The 18349-nt window shown below is 34.7% G+C and overlaps 1 protein-coding gene across 1 annotated transcript; it reads left to right on the top strand.

Annotated features, from left to right (window-relative positions):
* The first annotated feature begins 907 nt into the window (after positions 1–907).
* On the top strand, positions 908–12135 carry LOC111045718. The gene is made up of 3 exons (XM_022331168.2): positions 908–1116; positions 4017–4194; positions 9687–12135. Exons 1-3 carry the CDS (start codon positions 1084–1086, stop codon positions 11990–11992), a joined length of 2517 nt encoding a protein of 838 aa, XP_022186860.2. The 5' UTR covers positions 908–1083; the 3' UTR covers positions 11993–12135.
* Positions 12136–18349: the final 6214 nt, after the last annotated feature.

Below are 18349 nucleotides of genomic sequence, written 5' to 3'. Positions count from 1 at the left end.
TTGCCTCTCGGTCACCCTATCTCCTCAGCCAAGAAAAAGGACGTCGATTCTCTTTTGAAGACACTTTATGGTGATGACTGGAAGAATGATGAAGCTCTTCAGTGGTACAAGAATGTATTAGAAAATGAAGAGGAATCTGAAGCAGCACACAACGATCCTGATCCATGTGACTGTTTAGAAGAAGATTGTGGACTCCATATTTAATTTATCCAAATATTACAAGGTGATGACTTATTTACATATTTTGAAGATACTCTATATTCATTGAAATTTGCATAATTTAATTACATTCTTACTTATGATTCTTTTTTATTTTGTGTATGATACTGATCCATATGACTGTTTAGAAGATTGTGGACTCCATATTTACTTATCCAAATATTACAAGGTGATGACTTATTTACACATTTTGAAGATACTTTATATTCATTGAAATTTGCATAATTGAATTTATATTCTTACTTATGATACTTTTTTATGTTGTGTATTATGCTTACATCTCTTTCGATAGACTCTTTTTTGCTGGAACATTGTGCCCAAACAAATCAAAACATATCCACATGCGAATCAAGCAAAAAAATACATATCCTCCTGGTTCAGTCAAAAAAAAACTTATCCATATTTAAATTGAAAATAACTAAGTAATCCTATGAATTCTATCAAAAACTCTTGTTCTTTATTGATATTCTTTATTTACTAAATATATATGCATTTATTTGAAGACAAATTTTGATAATTGATTGAAAAATCAGTTTTTTCACATTCCTGAAAATTCTCTTACTTGTGATATGTTCGCTTTTGCATGTCACCTCCTCAAATCTCTACCGATTTACTAACCTCTATACAACACTCCTCTCTAACTACCGAGCTTCTGTTCTACTGTTCTAAGCACATTATTAGCTTTTTGTTTTTGATGGCTGACGGTGAAAGAAAATAGGTTTGTTTATTGATAGATTTTTATAAATTTTATTTAATTCATTGCATTTAATATTTATAAATTGAATTCTCAAATACTTTTCAATAAATTACAAAGTCAGTTTAAAATACAGAAACCAAATGTGAGTTGAATCATTTCCATTACGAATGGAAGCATCGTCTGTGGAATCCAACACAAAAGTAAGTACTTTTAACTTACTACTTTAATTTTAAATTTATCTGAAAAACATGACTTATTTTATAAAAACCTAACAACATTCCCAAAACTGCATTACTTGCAGCACTATTTTACTGTTATTAAATCCAATAGTTTCAAGCTATTTTCGACTCTGCGTTTAACCTAAAAATGTTAAGAAAATTAGTTTGTTTGCAGTTTTGCACTCTACTTCTACAGTTTTTAGTTGTTTGTTTTAAATTAAGTTGATTTCATATCTAACACCCTAATTTTTATTTTAACATTATTGCTTTATTTTTTGAATTTGTTGATATTTATGTCAAGTTTCTAATTCTAGCCTAATATTAAAGTTATAGTTGAGATTTTAATCTTACAGTTAAATTTTATATTTATTTCTTGGTTATAAAAGAAAAACTAACTTATTACTGCAGATAAGAACAAAAAAGCATAAAAGTATCAAATTAAACTTGGTATAGCTGAAATCTATAAAGAACAAGTTAGTTATTTTTAGTATTTACCGGGATCAATAACCTACTTTTTATCTTTTCATAGGGATTGTTTCATGATTTAGTATTGCAGTCCATCTACAGTCTACAGAGACACATGAAACTACCTATCTGCAGCCATCTCTAGTTTATTGTGTATTAATTGTTTTATTCTTTGACGAAGTCTGTCTGGCGACTGCCGGTCATGGACTGAATTACTGAGAGCTTATCATCTTTTATTTATTTACTTCATCATTCAGAATTACACAACTTACAGAAAAGTACCACAGGCTTATAAGCCCAAAACGGTTCCAATTCTAATTTAGACAACAGTCCAAATGTAGCTAGGTTATGTGTCATTTAACATTCTTCAATTTTTTCATATTTCTTATTTTTAGTAGGCCTATGAATATTGAGGTCAAATCCTCAATTATCACAGAGCTTAATATTCATAATGTATCATTTGTATTGATACTGTATCATTAAATGATACAGTACAAAACTGTATCTCTCAGTACAAAATGTTTAAATATTTATGGTCTAATATCACCATGAATATAAAATTGCATTTTACAGACTTTTTTACCATATTTTTAATTTATCACCATAAAGGTAATATGGCATGGTTAAGAAAACTTTACTGGACATTTTTTTTCCTTTTTAATCAGTTTTTTACTGCAAATAAAAACAAAAGAGAATAGAAATAGCAAATTAAACTTGGTATAGCTGAAATCTATACAGAACTAGTCTGTTATTTTTAGTATTCATCTGGATCAATAACCTACTTTTTATCTTTTCATAGGGCCTGTCATATTTATCATTTTTAGTATGAATATTGAGGTTGTCCACAATTTTCACAAAGCCTAATATTCATACTGTATCATTTTTGTTGATACTGTATCATTAAATGATACGGTACAATACTGTACAAAATTATTAGAAATTTATGTATTGATATCACCATAAATTTTATGGTAGGTTAATAAAATCTCTCATTCTTCCAAGGAATCATGTTGTATGGCCTTGAACATTGGGTGCAGCTAGTGGAGTTAATAGAATTCTCCTGCTTCAAAAGAAGGCCATACGAATTATTACTGGCTCAGGAATTATTGACCACTGTTGTCCTCTCTTCTGTGTCGAATCCATCATGACAGTGATATGCCTCTACATCTTCGTATCACTGAAAAAAGTTGAGATTTCTCTGGAGAGTATGCGACAGCCACAACTTTGACACCAGGGGCAGGTACCAGGTCGACATTCCATTCACAAGGCTGAGCAGAGTGAGGAATAGCCCTAGCCACCTAAATTCAATTCAATTCAAATCAAATTTATTTCCTCCACAAAATTCAACAATTACAAAATTTAGGATAATGTACCTTAATCTAGTTTACTTACATTCTATCAACAAAATAAAGGTACAAGAGGTGGAAATGAAACCACTGGCATAAGTGAAAATCACTTGTTCGCCAGTAGGAGTAGCATATTGTCAAACTTCGGTCATTAAAACAAAAAAAAAAATGTATAGCCTACAAAATAACATAAATAAATTACAACTTATATTCTAAGAGAATTAAATCAAGCTATGTATCGAGACTCTTAAATTTAGCAGAATAGTAGTACAATTACAATGGATGTAAATTAAATTATCTACACAATATACAAATCAAAATAATGACTCTCAGTTATCCATTTCTTAATATTCCTTGGTACACTTTTGGAAGGTAGTTCTATGATAAGCCCGGGTGGAATAGAATTTATTAGTTTTGGAGCTATATAAATTAATTGCTTACGAATAAGTGTTAGGTTTGAAACATATGATGCGAATTTGTACAAATTATACCTAGTCCTATGATTTTCATTATTTAATTGCATAAAATTAAAATTGTATCTACAAAAATATTTAATCACGCTCAAAACATACATTTGTCTTACTGTCATGACTCTAATATCCTTGAAAGCACTCATTGAGGGATAAATGGTTGGTTTATTCAATATTGTTTTTATTATCATTTTTTGCACTCTAAATAAAGGAATTTAGAAAGGATTTCTAAATGCCAGACTATTAGGCTTCCGGCAGCAGCTAGGTCTCTACTAACCAAGGAGTTTCTCCGGGGCACCTAAAATTTTTGATACAAACTCCTGTATGAAATGAATGAGTTTTTCAGTGTTCCTGAAAGGACTATCAATGTGTTTTACAAAAGTACCTGAATCTTACTGTGATATTTCTGTTTTTTGATAGACTGAACTCTATATTTATTAAAAACCAATTTTAGTACCTTTTGAACTTTGGCGAACCAATTGCTGTATTTGATGGCTTAAAGGCAATAAAAATTATTATCATTATTAATATGGCATGGTTGAGAAAATACTACTGCACATTTTTTCCTCTTTTAATCTGTTTTTTGTGGTGGATTTTGCAGGGAATGGAGTCTGTGGCAGCAGTGGTGGTTGGAGGCGGCGAATCGGAGGTGGTAGTGTCCCAGTGGGGCGGCGGTGGAGGGGCGGTGTATTGGCAACAGGCGGCGGAGGAACATGGCAGCAATAGTGTCCCGGAGGCAGTGCCTGTGTCCACTAATGAAATGCATACGGCTGGTGAAGGTTAGTCAAGTTAATATTAACGATATTGAGGTTAATGTACAGTTAACTTGAGTACAGGTATGTAAGGCGCCTGTGGCCAGGAATGAGATGCATATTATCCAGCCCACAAATGGTGAAGGTTATTGACGTCATGCAGAAAAGATAGCCCAAAAATATATCCCGTGGATTGTGGAATTAATTTAGAGTAACCGTCCACTGGAACCGTATTCAACCGATCCGTTCGGCCGTTGGAGCGGACGAACCTGCCGGCCGTTAATTCGGCCGAATATGGTCGTCCATTGGAACCGTTTACGTCAGTCTAGTTCAGTAGTTTGCTGAACTATTGAATATTGAATTAACTACTGTCATAGCCACCAAAATTTTTCATAAGCAATGATTATATTGAGATATTGAAAATTGACCAACAAATAACCACTAAATTAGTTATTCATTCAATAATGTTACATTCAGATCCTAATTGTTCAGTAATCTTTTGTCTACAGATTCCTTTGATTAACATCACGACAATGATATCTTTTGTCTCGCATATCCCACAATGGAACATGAACCAAACTCATCAACTTTTCATTTTCCATAGTTAAAACTATATAAAACAGAACAAGTTCAAAAAACAAAAACAGGCAAGAGTGTGAAACAATTTTGAGGTTATGATGATGTTGTCTCAGCTCGACTTCGGCCGGATAGAGCCGGAAAATCTCATTCAATTCGGATCAAACAATGGATCGGCCGTGCCACGGACGTATGAACCTGTTGCAATTGACGAGCATCTATAGCTTTCTTTGTTGGTGGATCGTTCGGACGAGTTCGGTAGTTTTCGGCCGATGCTAGTTCGGACGAAAACGGTTCTAGTGGACGGCCCACCGTAAATAAAGTGCTTGTGGCCAGTAATGAGATTCACACCCGGCCTACAGCTGGTGAAGGTTAGTGACGTCATACAGAAAAGATAGCACAATAAGATATCCCGTGATTTGTAGAATTAATTTAAAGTTTGGAAGTTTTGTATCAAATTATGGTGTTGTTTATCAAGTTGAGAGGTTAGTGTATCATGTGTGGTGATACTGTATTAGATACCATAGAGAAAAGATAGCATTCGAAGATATTCCATGGTTTGTAGAATTGATTTCAAGTTTGGAAGCTACGTATTAAATTATGGTATTGTGTATCAAGTTGGGATCTTACTGTATCATATTGTGTTGATACTGTATCATTTATGGTGATATGTCATGGTATAGGGTGTTTAGCCTATGTTGCAAATGTCAATGTCAACTCAATCCGATAGTCATTTTAGTCTAGTTGTTTTTCATTCAGCAGATGTTCTATCAGTAACCACTAACCCAGTTTAATTGTACTTTATATTTCGGTTGCTTCTTCTTCACTGCCTCATGTACGTCAGTCAAGAAGAATCAACAAAATTTGTTGTGTGGGACTGATGTGCAACACCAGGCATCGAGAGCTGTTTGACGTCCCCAGGGTGCGCCTCCAGAGATCGCGGGTATGCTATAGGAGTTCAGCGCTATGCTACTTCAACAGGCTGCCTGCAGTTGGACTTCAGCGTGTTCGAGAGAGTTGTGACCGGTTTCCTGAGAATTGATTGATTGATTGCTTGAGTACTTTATTTATGTAGATTACAATATATACTGGCTTATACACTTATATACAATAGCTTACAATACAGCTAAATTATAGATGAATTTACATAATATAGACTAAGAAAATAATTATTGAACTGTATATGATATGAAAAAGTAATTTATAATATAATAACTATAGATAATTATATTGTTATGCATCTACATAAATTGGCGGAGCTTTGGACATATCAATGTCCATTCTTCGGAAACAATATTAAAAATATCCTCCCCACTAACTCCCTACCAGAGAACAAGGATTTATTACGATGTCCAGGAATATGTGAATGATGACCTGTCTCAAATGTTATCTGGCTAAAGAGCAGGGCCTCGTATGATAAATATTTTTCGATCTGAACTTGATCACTGCCAACTTGATCAATTAGTGTTTTTTGTTATTTATTTTATTCATGACATGACGCCATCGATCCTACAATTGTGGGTCATGCATGAAGAAGGTATAAGCATAGAGAAACAATAGCGTAAGTAGATATCCCATGGTATAGGGAATTTATGTCGCAACTTTTACTGTTATCTCAAGCCGATTACTGTCGATTATTGTCAATTTTTACTGTTTTGTTGGGGTGATAGTGTATGAACGGCACAACTTGAGAGACTACCAGGGTCACACAGCTGCATAGGAAAGAACTACGTGAACTATCGGCGACATAAATGCCCTATATCATGGGATATCTACTTATGCTATCGTTTCTCTATGGTATAAGGTTGTGTTGTCAGAGCTTTCAAAGATATAATCTTCATTTTCTTCTCACTTCTTTTTCTTCTTATTCTTTGAGTGGGCATCACTGTCCAAACTTCGCCAGGTCATCAAATAAAAAATTCGTTCTATTCTATTCTTCCTCTTCTTCTTCCATACCTTTTTCCCCCTCCTCCTGCTTCTTCTTTCTCCTTCACCTACTTCATCTTTTGTTCTTCAACTTTTCTTCCTCACCGTTTATTTCTTTCTCCTCATTTTCTCTCCTCTTCCGTTTGTTCTTAGCCTTCCCTCCTCCTCCTTCTTCTCCTCCTCCTCCTCCTCCTCCTCCACTTCTTCCTCCTTCCTCGCCCTCCTTGTTGACAATTTTTCTATCTATCTATTTATTTGTGAGAGGAACACATCAATAAAGCTGAGCTTTAGTGTTTACGAGTTTGTGTTTCTTGAATAGTTCCAAATTTTCTTAAATAACTCAATATTTTTCGTTAAAAATGGCAATTGAGTGGAATATTTCTAATTAATTTATCAATTTAAGCCATCTAAATTCAAAATTTAAAGTTTTAATGTTTATTTTGGACCAAAATGTTATAAAAATTGTACACGTGAAATTCTAACCTTATCTTGGACTTTGTCATGTATAAATTTGGAAGAAAAATAGCACAAGGACTATCTTATTATTTATCTTTCAATGTTATTACGTTAGTGTCATTTGCATTGTAAATAAATGTAAATAAATAATTGAAAAATATTTATACAAAATAATAACATTTCTATAATATGAAACAATGAATTTGATTCATTTCATTATGGAAACATTCCACAACATCTCTGACTAAAGTGTTAAATTTATCAATGATTTTCATTATCTGTAATATAATAAAGGAAAGAATTGGCTTATGCACGTATGGGATGGTCATCATCACATCTGAACTACTCAACTGAATAACTTTAAATTCTGCATATAGATTCTTAATTTACCTAGGATGGTCATACGCTTATTAAAAATTCTTCAAGATTTCAGTTGGTCAAGTTTTTAATAGAACCCTTGCAGAGCACGGGTTACCATCTAGTATTTGAGTATTAGCCTATATTCATAAAATAGAAATAATTCACTATTTTTAAAGTAGAAGTACTGTACGTATTTTACAGGAATCAAAACTAGAATAAATTGTAACTAGAAAACTACTGAACTGATTAACTTGAAATTTTGCATAATAGCCTAGATTATAATTATTATTGAACGAAAATCCTAAATGAATGCTGCAAATCACCCCGAAGACCTCTGCTACTGCAGACATTGACAACGGGGCTAACAGCTAGATGAAAATTCGATGAGAACTACTATCCAAAAAAAAGTTGTTTTTTTTTTGGATAGTAGTTCTCATCGAATTTCCATCTAGCTGTTAACCCTGTTGTCAATGTCTGCAGTAGCAGAGGTCTTCGGGGTGATTTGCAGCATTCATTTAGGATTTTCGTTCAATAATAATTATATATTAATTAGCATTTGAATAAATGCATTCTCTATTTAATTCCATCTGTAACTAGTTGGCTGCTATGGCATATAAAATGAGCGCTGCTATCCAGAGATTGTCAGTTTGGTGTAAGGGCAAGCATTCCTGACTGGCAATTGGGAGGTACCGGGTTCGATTCCCGGGCTGGCAATTATTTTTTGGATAGTAGTTCTCATCGAATTTCCATCTAGCTGTTATCAATGTCTGCAGTAGCAGAGGTCTTCGGGGTGATTTGCAGCATTTATTTAGGATTTTCGTTCAATAATAATTAAATATTAATTAGCATTTGAATAAATGCATTCTCTATTTAATTCCATCTATAGCCTAGATTCTTAATTTACCAAGGATGGTTAAAGACCTATCTCAAATTCTTCAAGATTTCAGTACGTCAATTTTTCAAGTTTTGTATTAGACCCTTCCGGAGCCTGCTACCTGTTACCTGCTAGTCATTGATAAATGGATAATTTAAATAATTGAGAATCTTTCTGTATAACAAATAGGTTCTACTCTTTGTTTCTAAAAGTTATCTACTCATCTACATATTTATTTTCTGTTCTGAATATGTTAATTGTTCATTTGTTTCCATTAAGATATAGTGCTAGTATGCAATGGGTCTTGCAAGACCTGGCAATACGTTGTCATTTGTGATAAACAATCAATAATGGATTGAATTTTATCTATTTCATTATAGAATAATTCTACAAAATCTCTGACTACAGTGTTCAATTTATCAATGATTTTTACTTTCCTTGCCCTATTACCATAGGTAAGGAAAGTATTGCTTTCCGAAAATAATAAGGTACCCGAATTTCTAAATTTCTATACGTTTCAAGGTCCCCTGAGTCCAAAAAAGTAGTTTTTGAGTATTGGTGTGTGTGTGTGTGTGTGTGTGTGTGTGTGTGTGTGTGTGTATGAGTGTATGTGCGTCTGTGTACACGATATCTCATCTCCCAATTAACGGAATGACTTGAAATTTGGAACTTAAGGTCCTTACAATATAAGGATCCGACACGAACAATTTCGTTAAAATGCAATTCAAGATGGCGGATAAAATGGCGAAAATGTTGTCAAAAACAGGGTTTTTCGCGATTTTCTCGAAAACGGCTCCAACGATTTTGATCAAATTTATACATAAAATAGTCATTAATAAGCTCTATCAACTGCCACAAGTCCCATATCAGTAAAAATTTCAGGACCTCCGCCCCATCTATGCAAAGTTTGATTTTGGATTCCCCATTATCAGGCTTCAGATACAATTTAAACAAACAAAATCAAGTGGAAAAGATTGAGGATTAAAATCTCTACAATTAATGTTCAGTAACATTTTAACCTAAAATTCAAAATAAGCTCGAAATTCGAGAAAATGTTATTATTCAATTGCAAACTGTTGATTCTATTAAATCAATCACTATGAAGAGATAGCAGACTTCGCGTGTCTGTCTCCAGCGTTATTGTCCTGTCACCAGCTGGCTTGGATCTTTGAATAGTAGACTTGAGATGCGCATGTACACTAACGTCAGGTGATATTTTCATAACGGCAAGGAAAGTTGTGTGAGTGCGCCACACCAGATTTTTAATAATTATCATTGATAAATTGATGTAAATTCATTTTCCATAATTGTTTATTTTTATTTCCAGGCACTTTCCTTTGTCTTGACTGTGACATGCCACTCAACATTGAAATGAAGAAAGACCACCTACTAGTCTGCAAGTCACGTCACCAGGACTCCGACAAAGTGGACCGTCACCAAATCGTCACCTCGACACCAATTTCTCGTCCCACTCTGCTCACCTGCGTCTCCAACAACAACCAGTCACCGATTGTCCGCCTCACCACCACAAAAGAACACCACAACAGGCCTGCTTTACAATCTGTGGTCGTGGAAGGTCACACTCCGCTTGCTAGGTCAACCCTTGTGCACTCTGTGGTGGGTGACGACAATTCTAACAATTCTCCGCTCCCTAGGTCTGTACTTGAGCACTCTGTGGTCAATTGTAATAATTCTCCGCTGGCTAGGTCCGCTCTTGTGCACTCTGTGATTGATGGGGAAAATTCGCAAATTGCTAGATCCACAATAGTCATTCAAGAAGACTGTGCTAACAATACAACCATGGACCGATTTCAGACCATTGCTAACAATTGTGATAATACCACTCTGGGTAGATCCGCTGTCCTACAAACTGTTAACATAGAGGAGAACTGTGACAACACCACGATTACCAGGGGAGGTCTGTTGAGAGTAACCGATCAAAGTAACCGTTCCACACTGGGTAGACTGCAAACTGTGAATATTGAGGGTAACTGTGACAACGCTAGAGGCGGTATACTAACAGTTACCGACCAGAATAACCGATCTACAATACTTGTTTCCGAGGGGAATACAGTTAGTAGAGTGAATCTAATCACAACCTCTGAAGGGGACACAGTTGTTGAGAGGAGTGGAGGGGGAATGATGGGGCATACGGTGATATCACGAGCCGATATCATGGGGGAACGAACTGTCATCTCGAGATCAGACCTCATGGAGGAACAAGCAAGCTATGGAGCGGGAATGTTGTCCAGGGGAAATATTCTGACCAGTGTTTCGGATGACACCCAGATGTCGAGACCAACCCTTATCACGACAACTGTGAACAATCAACAACCAACCCTAATTGCCACCATGACAGAGGACGGTATTGTGGTTACAGCCGCCCCTGAAAGTCATCAACTACAGTTGATGGAGTCTGTAATCACAGATCAAACCGGTTTGGGTGAAGGTTATGTTACATCAACTACCACCACACAACCTAGGGTTAAGAGTTTACCAACAATTCAGTTAATCTGTCAACCGAACGGGAAACAATGTAAGGTTTACACAGATGAGGTGGAGAACTACAAATGTCCTGTTTGTAAATACACGACAACGACATCCTCGAATTTGAGTACACATAAATGTATCACACAGGCTGACAGGTTGAGGTGTAACGAGTGTTCATATGTGGCGGAGAGTTCAGGATCATTGAGTCGACACATGGTGTCTCACAGGAAATCGCGTAGCTCCTCCTCAAGTAGGCCTTTAAAATGTCCCCCCGATTTGGAGAAGTTGGTTGAGAAGCGACAGTTGGACAACATGGAGGAGGTTTTCGGGTGTACCCAGTGTGACTTCACTAGTAGCATGTATCTGTCGATTCGTCACCATGTAAACACGCATAACATTGAGAAACCCCTCCACTGCGACCAGTGTAGCTTCAGCTGTAAATTAGAGGTGAACCTTAGGAACCACAAGTTGACCCATGAAACGAAGGAGGAGAAGAAGAAGAAAAGAGTGTGGACTAAAAAGGTGAAGGTTGGGGGTGTGAGTATAGTGTGTAAGATATGTAGATACGCGTATGTGGAAGGGGAGGACCCCAACGATCATATAGACACACATTTAAAGATGGATCCTGATCAGCTGACGTTCTGTTGTCAGGTGTGTGGCGTGGCGTTTGCCACTGTGAAGTCGTCACGTGATCATGTGAGGGCGCACATGAAGAATTGGCCCTACCCTTGTCCCGAGTGTGACTTTAAATGCTACAAAGTCCTCAACATGAAAGTCCACGAGAAAACTGCTCACAGGAAAAATATCCTCCACTGTGAAGATGAGGAATGTAATTTTACATGTAAACTCAAATCCAATATGAAGTTGCATATGAAATCGGAACACCCCAGACGAGGCCAAAAACGTCCCATTGAACCTCTGCAGATTATCACGAGACAAAAGAAGAAAATGGCTGCGTTGATATTGAATTGTACAAAGTGTGAATATAAGGCAGATACAAGGCCGGAACTGGAGGAGCATTTAAAGACACATAAAAGCACGACCGTCTATAAGTGTACAGAGTGTGAATATACATGTAAATTATTGAGAAACTTCGAGCATCATAAAATGATACACGAGTCTGACTCCAGTGATAGGGAGTAAAGATACACTAATGATACTGTTGCATCCGAAAAGATACACAAGGAGCTTTAATGTATCTTTCCATAAGAAACAGATGTTCTTTTGTATCTTCTCAAAAGCAACGTGTTGCATCCGAAAAGATACACAAGGATCTTTAATGTATCTTTCCATAAGCAACAGATGCTCTTTTGTATCTTCTCAAAAGCAACGTGTTGCATCCGAAAAGATACACAAGGAGCTTTAATGTATATTTCCATAAGAAACAGATGCTCTTTTGTATCTTCTCAAAAGCAACGTGTTATATCCAAAAAGATACACAAGGAGCTTTTAGGAGTTAGGTCCTTTTAGCACAGCCTATCAGCTGACATTCGTTCAACATGCTCTTTCCTTTGTTGGTGGTACGTTGCAACTCTCTCATTCATGAAGAATCTCTTTGTGTAGGGAGCTTCCTCCATGTAGGGATCTAGGGTCTCTGAAGCCTGATACCCCGCGAACCATACCTTGCCTAAATGTAGTGGTAGTGAGGAGATAAGGATGATGGGTAGAAGGCAATATACATATATTTCATGCTTTGTTTTCCCTCTCACCGATTCACCCTCATAGTATTGGAGGAGAAGACGGTCTCCTACTTCTATAGCCCAGTTCCAAATCTTCCAACAGTGATCAAAAATTAAATTGTAGCTTTTTTTGAAAATTTATTACTTCAAAATGTCTTGTACCTTTTGTTCTGCAGCGTTAAACAATGTGTTTCATCACAACACAGCCTATCAGCTGACATTCGTTCAAAAAGCTCTTTCCATTGTTGTTAATAGCTGCAACTCTCTCATCCACGAAGAATCTCTGTGTGTGGGGAGCTTCCTCCAACTAGGGTCTCTGAAGCCTGATGTTTTTGCAAAGCCGTGAATATTACCCCGCTAACCATATGCCATTTCAAAGTCACCGATGCAAAGTTATGGGACACTAAGGCTCAACTCACACTCACGTGACTCAGGTGGAGAAGAGACTCGAATCTAGTCGAGGGCATGTGTTTCCAAATGGAGACACTCAGACCAGTCGATTCTAGTCTCCGCGACGTCACCATTTGGAAACACATGCTCTCCACTAGAGTCCAGTCTCTTCTCCACCTCAGTCGCCTAAGTAGTGTGAGTTGAGCCTTACTATTACATCAGATATACCGGTATCAGCTATGGCAGTGGCAAGGCAGAGAATCGACAACGCTTTCAGTTCTCTCATTATCATCCGCCTCATTACCCACCTAGGACTCATATGGGTATCACCCTTAGCAAAAAAAAAGCTGTAATTCACATATCAGTTTCCAGTTCAGTGAAAATATATTCCTCATGCGTTCTAATTGGACTGTTCACACTCAGCCGGCGGAGCGAGTATGAATAGTCCCCATTAGAATTCATGGGAATTATATTTTCACTGACGCGGATACGGACACTGATATGTGGAAACCCTCCTGTAATTGACGTTCTTACAACTAGAAGTGAGTTTTTAATTTATGAAACAGTTTTTGATGTTGTAATGTAAGTCCTTAGAGTTGTCGATTTCGAGTGTTATATTTTACAGAAAAGTCATTGTAATATCTCAGTGTTTTAAATTGTAAAATAGCCATTGAAACCACAATATTAATCCTTGAATATGAAATTTAGTGTCTTAATGTATGGAAAAGCACTTGAAATAGAATTTGAACTTTATTCTTCAAGAAATAGTCCTTATAATCAATCACATTGGTGTATTATAATTTTTGAAAGAACTCTTCAAATTCTATTTTGTATTGTATATGATTCAGATGTACAAGCATTAATTCTAAATGATAATTTAAAATATTGTCTCATGCTATGTTTTGAAAAAACTCAGTTTTATTTTGTCACATCCTCATTTATTAGACATTAATACAGGACTGCAGGATTATAATTTTTGAAAGAACTCTTCAAATTCTATTTTGTATTGTATATGATTCAGATGTACAAGCATTAATAATTCTAAATGATAATTTAAAATATTGTCTCATGCTATGTTTTGAAAAAACTCAGTTTTATTTTGTCACATCCTCATTTATTAGACTTGTATACAGGACTGCAGTTTCGTGTTGAAACCAACACATCTTCAGCTGTAGATGAATTAATGTCTAAATTTCGGGGCACCGAGCTTCGCTCGTTATTTTTATTTATTGATAAACAGAACATAATTCTCTAAAATGATCGTGTTTATGTTTCACAACTGGCTATAAGTCACCTTATGAATTTCGGGGATGCGATATTTTGATTTATCACATGCTCACTCACATTTTTACTATCCACAGCTGTTTCAGCCAAGGATGAATTATCCTTTTAATGTCGTTCAGCGAAATTTCCCAAGGATGAGACCTAGTGCAATCGAATTTTTATATCAAGTTTTCATCAATCTTCTTCTCGGGGATTGTACTAAATCCACTTTCTGCCTTATTCACAATGGATAAGGGGGATCTCTATTCATCAACTTCATCATCTCATCATTCAACTTCATCATTATTTACTATGTTCCAGATTTCGTGAAAATCGTTAGAGCCGTTCTCGAGATCCGTTGAACATAAATAAATATAAATAACCAAATGATTATAAATATAAATGCCCAAATAAAAAAATATATACAGAAATTGCTCGCTTAATGTAATAGGATAAATAATGTTGATGTGACAAAATAAAATTGTGTTTTTCAATTATGGAAAAATTCCACAATATCAATTCTCATTCAAAAAATTGTATCATGTTACGTTCTTATGAAATTGATTAATTCTTTTTGTTTGAATGTATTCGATGTATTTATGTTGTATTGTACGACCCAGTTGTACAAAGATTAATTTCAAATGAATGAATTTAAATTATGAATTATGTTATGTTTTTTATGAAATGGTTAATTCTTTTTGTTTAATTGTATTAGATATTAGTATTTAATTTAAATCATAGTCTATTGATAGTGTAAATATTGAAGTATTCAATTTGAATCATGATGTTGATGTTGTAAATATTGAGACCTACTGAAAAGATCTTTAAAGTTTTTTCATATTGAAAATATATTCTAACTTAACTAAAATTATTCCCTTTTGACGCAGAATAGTTCTCAAAGATTGAAAATTGAACATTTATTTCATTAAAACTCGTCTCACAAATGTTCTTATTATTTTTGTGAGAAAACAATCAGAAGTAGTTTTCAACCATTTCTCAAACGGTTGTTTTCAACCATTTTTCAAACGGTTGTTTTCAACCATTTTTCAAACGGTTGTTTTCAACCGTTTTTCTCTTAACTTTTTAACGGCTAAACTGCCCACTGGTTTTAGTATATCAGTAAATGGTCAGCAGAAAGGCACTTGAAAAACTGAGAAATTGAGACCCTCCCACTTTTAATATTTTTTGGTTGCTTTTTACTTTCCTTGCCCTATTACCATAGGTAAGGAAAGTATTGCTTTCCGAAAAAAATTAAAGTACCCCAATTTCTAAATTTCTATACGTTTCGAGGTCCCCTGAGCCCAAAAAAGTGGTTTTTGGGTATTGGTCTGTATTATATATGTGTGTGTATATGAGTGTATGTGCGTCTGTGTACACGATATCTCATCTCCCAATTAACGGAATGACTTGAAATTTGGAACGTAAGCTCCATACAATATAAGGATCCGACACGAACAATTTTGATCTAATGCAATTCAAGATGGCGGCTAAAATGGCGAAAATGTTGTCAAAAACAGGGTTTTTCGCGATTTTCTCGAAAACGGCTCCAACGATTTTGATCAAATTCATACCTAAAAAAGTCATTGATCGACTGCCACATGTCCCATATCTGTAAAAATTTCAGGAGCTCCGCCCAATCTATGAAAAGTTTGATTTTAGATTCCCAATTATCAGGCTTCAGATACAATTTAAACAAAAAAATTCAAGTGGAAAAGATTGAGCATGAAAATCTCTTCAATTAATGTTTAGTAACATTTTAACCTAAAATTGAAAATAAGCTCGAAATTTGAGAAAATGTTATTATTTCAATTACAAATTGTTGGCAAATGTTGATTCTATTAAATCATTCACTATGAAGAGATAGCAGACCTCGTGTGTCTCCAGTGTTATAGTCCTTTCACCAGCTGGCTTAGATCTTTCAGTAGTAGACTTGAGATGCGCGGTAACACTAGCGTCAGGTAAATTTTCAGATAAATTTTCATAAAGGCAAGGAAAGTTGTGTGAGTGCGCCACACCAGATTTTTAAAGTTAGTGAGAACTATGATGGAATCCATACGGTACTAATAAATACGGTATTTTTTCAAGGGTTGAATCTTCTTAAGCCGCTTTTACACCAAAGTTACTAACAAAATGTTAATAACTTAATCCTTGTAGATTCTATTAGATTGAACGGAACTTGACAAACACATATGTTCATCATGTGTATGATAAGTTGAGTTCAATCTAATAGAATCTATGAGGATTAAGTTAACTTAGTAACTTAGTTAGGTTAGTAACTTTGGTGTAAATGCAGCTTAAGCAGTTTGATTCTGTTTTCTAGTTATAATTCTAGTTTTGATTTCTGTAAAATACGTACTGTGTACTTCTAGTTTAAAACTAGTGATCTATTTTTATTTTATGGATATAATACTCAAATACTAGATGGTAACCCGTGCCCCGCAAGTGTTTAATTAAAAACAAACTTGACCTACTGAAAACTTGAAGAATTTTTAATAGGCCTATAACCATCCTCGGTAAATTAAGAATCTATATGCAGAATTTCAAGTAAATCAGTTGAGTAGTTGAGACGTGATGATGCGTCATTCGTGAATTTCCTATCCCCTACAACTATAAGCCAGTTCTTTCCTCTATTGTATCCTATTATATTAAGCGAGCAATTTCTGTATTTATATATCTGGTTATTTATGTTCAACGGATCTCGAAAACGGCTCTAACGATTTTCACGGAATTTGGAACATAGTAGGTTTATGATATAAAGATTCTTCACTTTATTGTATTGTTTATCAAGCTAGTTGTTCAAATATTCATGAGAGATGTATAATTTTAATTATCTGATAGCCTCAGATATTGGAGCCTACTGTGAGAAATAATATATTTGATTTTGTATGAAAGATTTTAAAAGATCTGGAAATTATTGTATCTATGATGTGTAGGCTAGTAGAGTTATTGAATGTGTGTAATATATTGGATATTTTTCAAGTATCTGAACATTTCAGCAAGCATTTGTAACATTTTGTATCCTGAATTTTTAAGACTAATTTTGTAAAATATTGATTGATTTTTGAAGTATTATCTTCTTGATAGCTTGATTATCAAGCTACTTGTTTAGCTTGAAGCAGTATCTTCTTGATAGCTTGATTATCAAGCTACTTGATTAGCTCGAAGCAGTATCTTCTTGATAGCTTGATTATCAAGCTACTTGTTTAGATTGAAGCATTATCTTCTTGATAGCTTGATTATCAAGCTACTTGTTTAGCTTGAAGCATTATCTTCTTGATAGCTTGATTATCAAGCTATTTGTTTAGCTTGAAGCAGTATCTTCTTGATAGCTTCATTATCAAGCTATCAAGCTACTTGATTAGCTCGAAGCATTATCTTCTTCTTGATAGCTTGATATGTTCTTGATAATTTTGTAAAATATTGATTGATGCTCAAAGCATTATCTTCCTGATAGTTTAATTTTGAAAAATTATATTTTATTAATAGTTCTAGTAAAAATATTCTATTCTATGATTGATCTTATTGTATAATATTAATTTTCTCCAATGTATAGTTTGTGTTTTGATTTAAAAATATAGCTCATATTAACAGAAAAACTATTGTATTTCACAGTTTTTGAAAAATGTGGAGATGTGGAAATTTTTGATAACAAGAAAAATAAATTCGGATATTTTTAAAACTGTCAGTTTTGTTCATTTTAAAGGGTATTTCCATTTTTAAATTAACTCCTGTATTGAGATTCTAAGTGATAATTATAGAGGAATGTTTTACTTATGTTTTCAATCAGGCTCTTCTTCTGTTACTGTAGTTGACCGAACGTAGTGAGGTCTATGTTTCAACTCGATTTGCTTTTGTCTGACTGTATGTAACGCGATAACGGCCAAACGCGTTGATAGAATTCTATGAGATTTGGCAGGAATATTCCTTTCTCAACTGCGCGTCGATGTATACACAAGGTTTTTTTTTAATTTTGCATTTTAAGGATAATATGAAAAGAAAACGAATTCCTCCATACTCTGATATCACTATATATCATCTACTCTGAAGATAGGATCAATCAGACTATAGAATTATTCATAATCAATCAGCTGACAAATGGATTATTCATTGCATGCATTACACTTCAAATTTACATTACATTTTAAACTTTATAAAATAGAAACTCAGG

Source organism: Nilaparvata lugens, chromosome 14 (assembly GCF_014356525.2).
Source record: "Nilaparvata lugens isolate BPH chromosome 14, ASM1435652v1, whole genome shotgun sequence".
Classification (NCBI taxonomy): domain Eukaryota; kingdom Metazoa; phylum Arthropoda; class Insecta; order Hemiptera; family Delphacidae; genus Nilaparvata; species Nilaparvata lugens.
This window is presented reverse-complemented; position numbering and strand designations above follow the sequence as displayed.

Bases quoted from the DNA above. Each gene is read 5' to 3' on its own strand.
- LOC111045718 (XM_022331168.2), top strand. From the start codon at position 1,084: ATGGAAGCATCGTCTGTGGAATCCAACACAAAA. The intron at 1,117-4,016 runs GTAAGTACTTTT...TGGATTTTGCAG, and splicing joins CTGTGGAATCCAACACAAAA to GGAATGGAGTCTGTGGCAGC. The intron at 4,195-9,686 runs GTTAGTCAAGTT...TTTTATTTCCAG, and splicing joins AATGCATACGGCTGGTGAAG to GCACTTTCCTTTGTCTTGAC.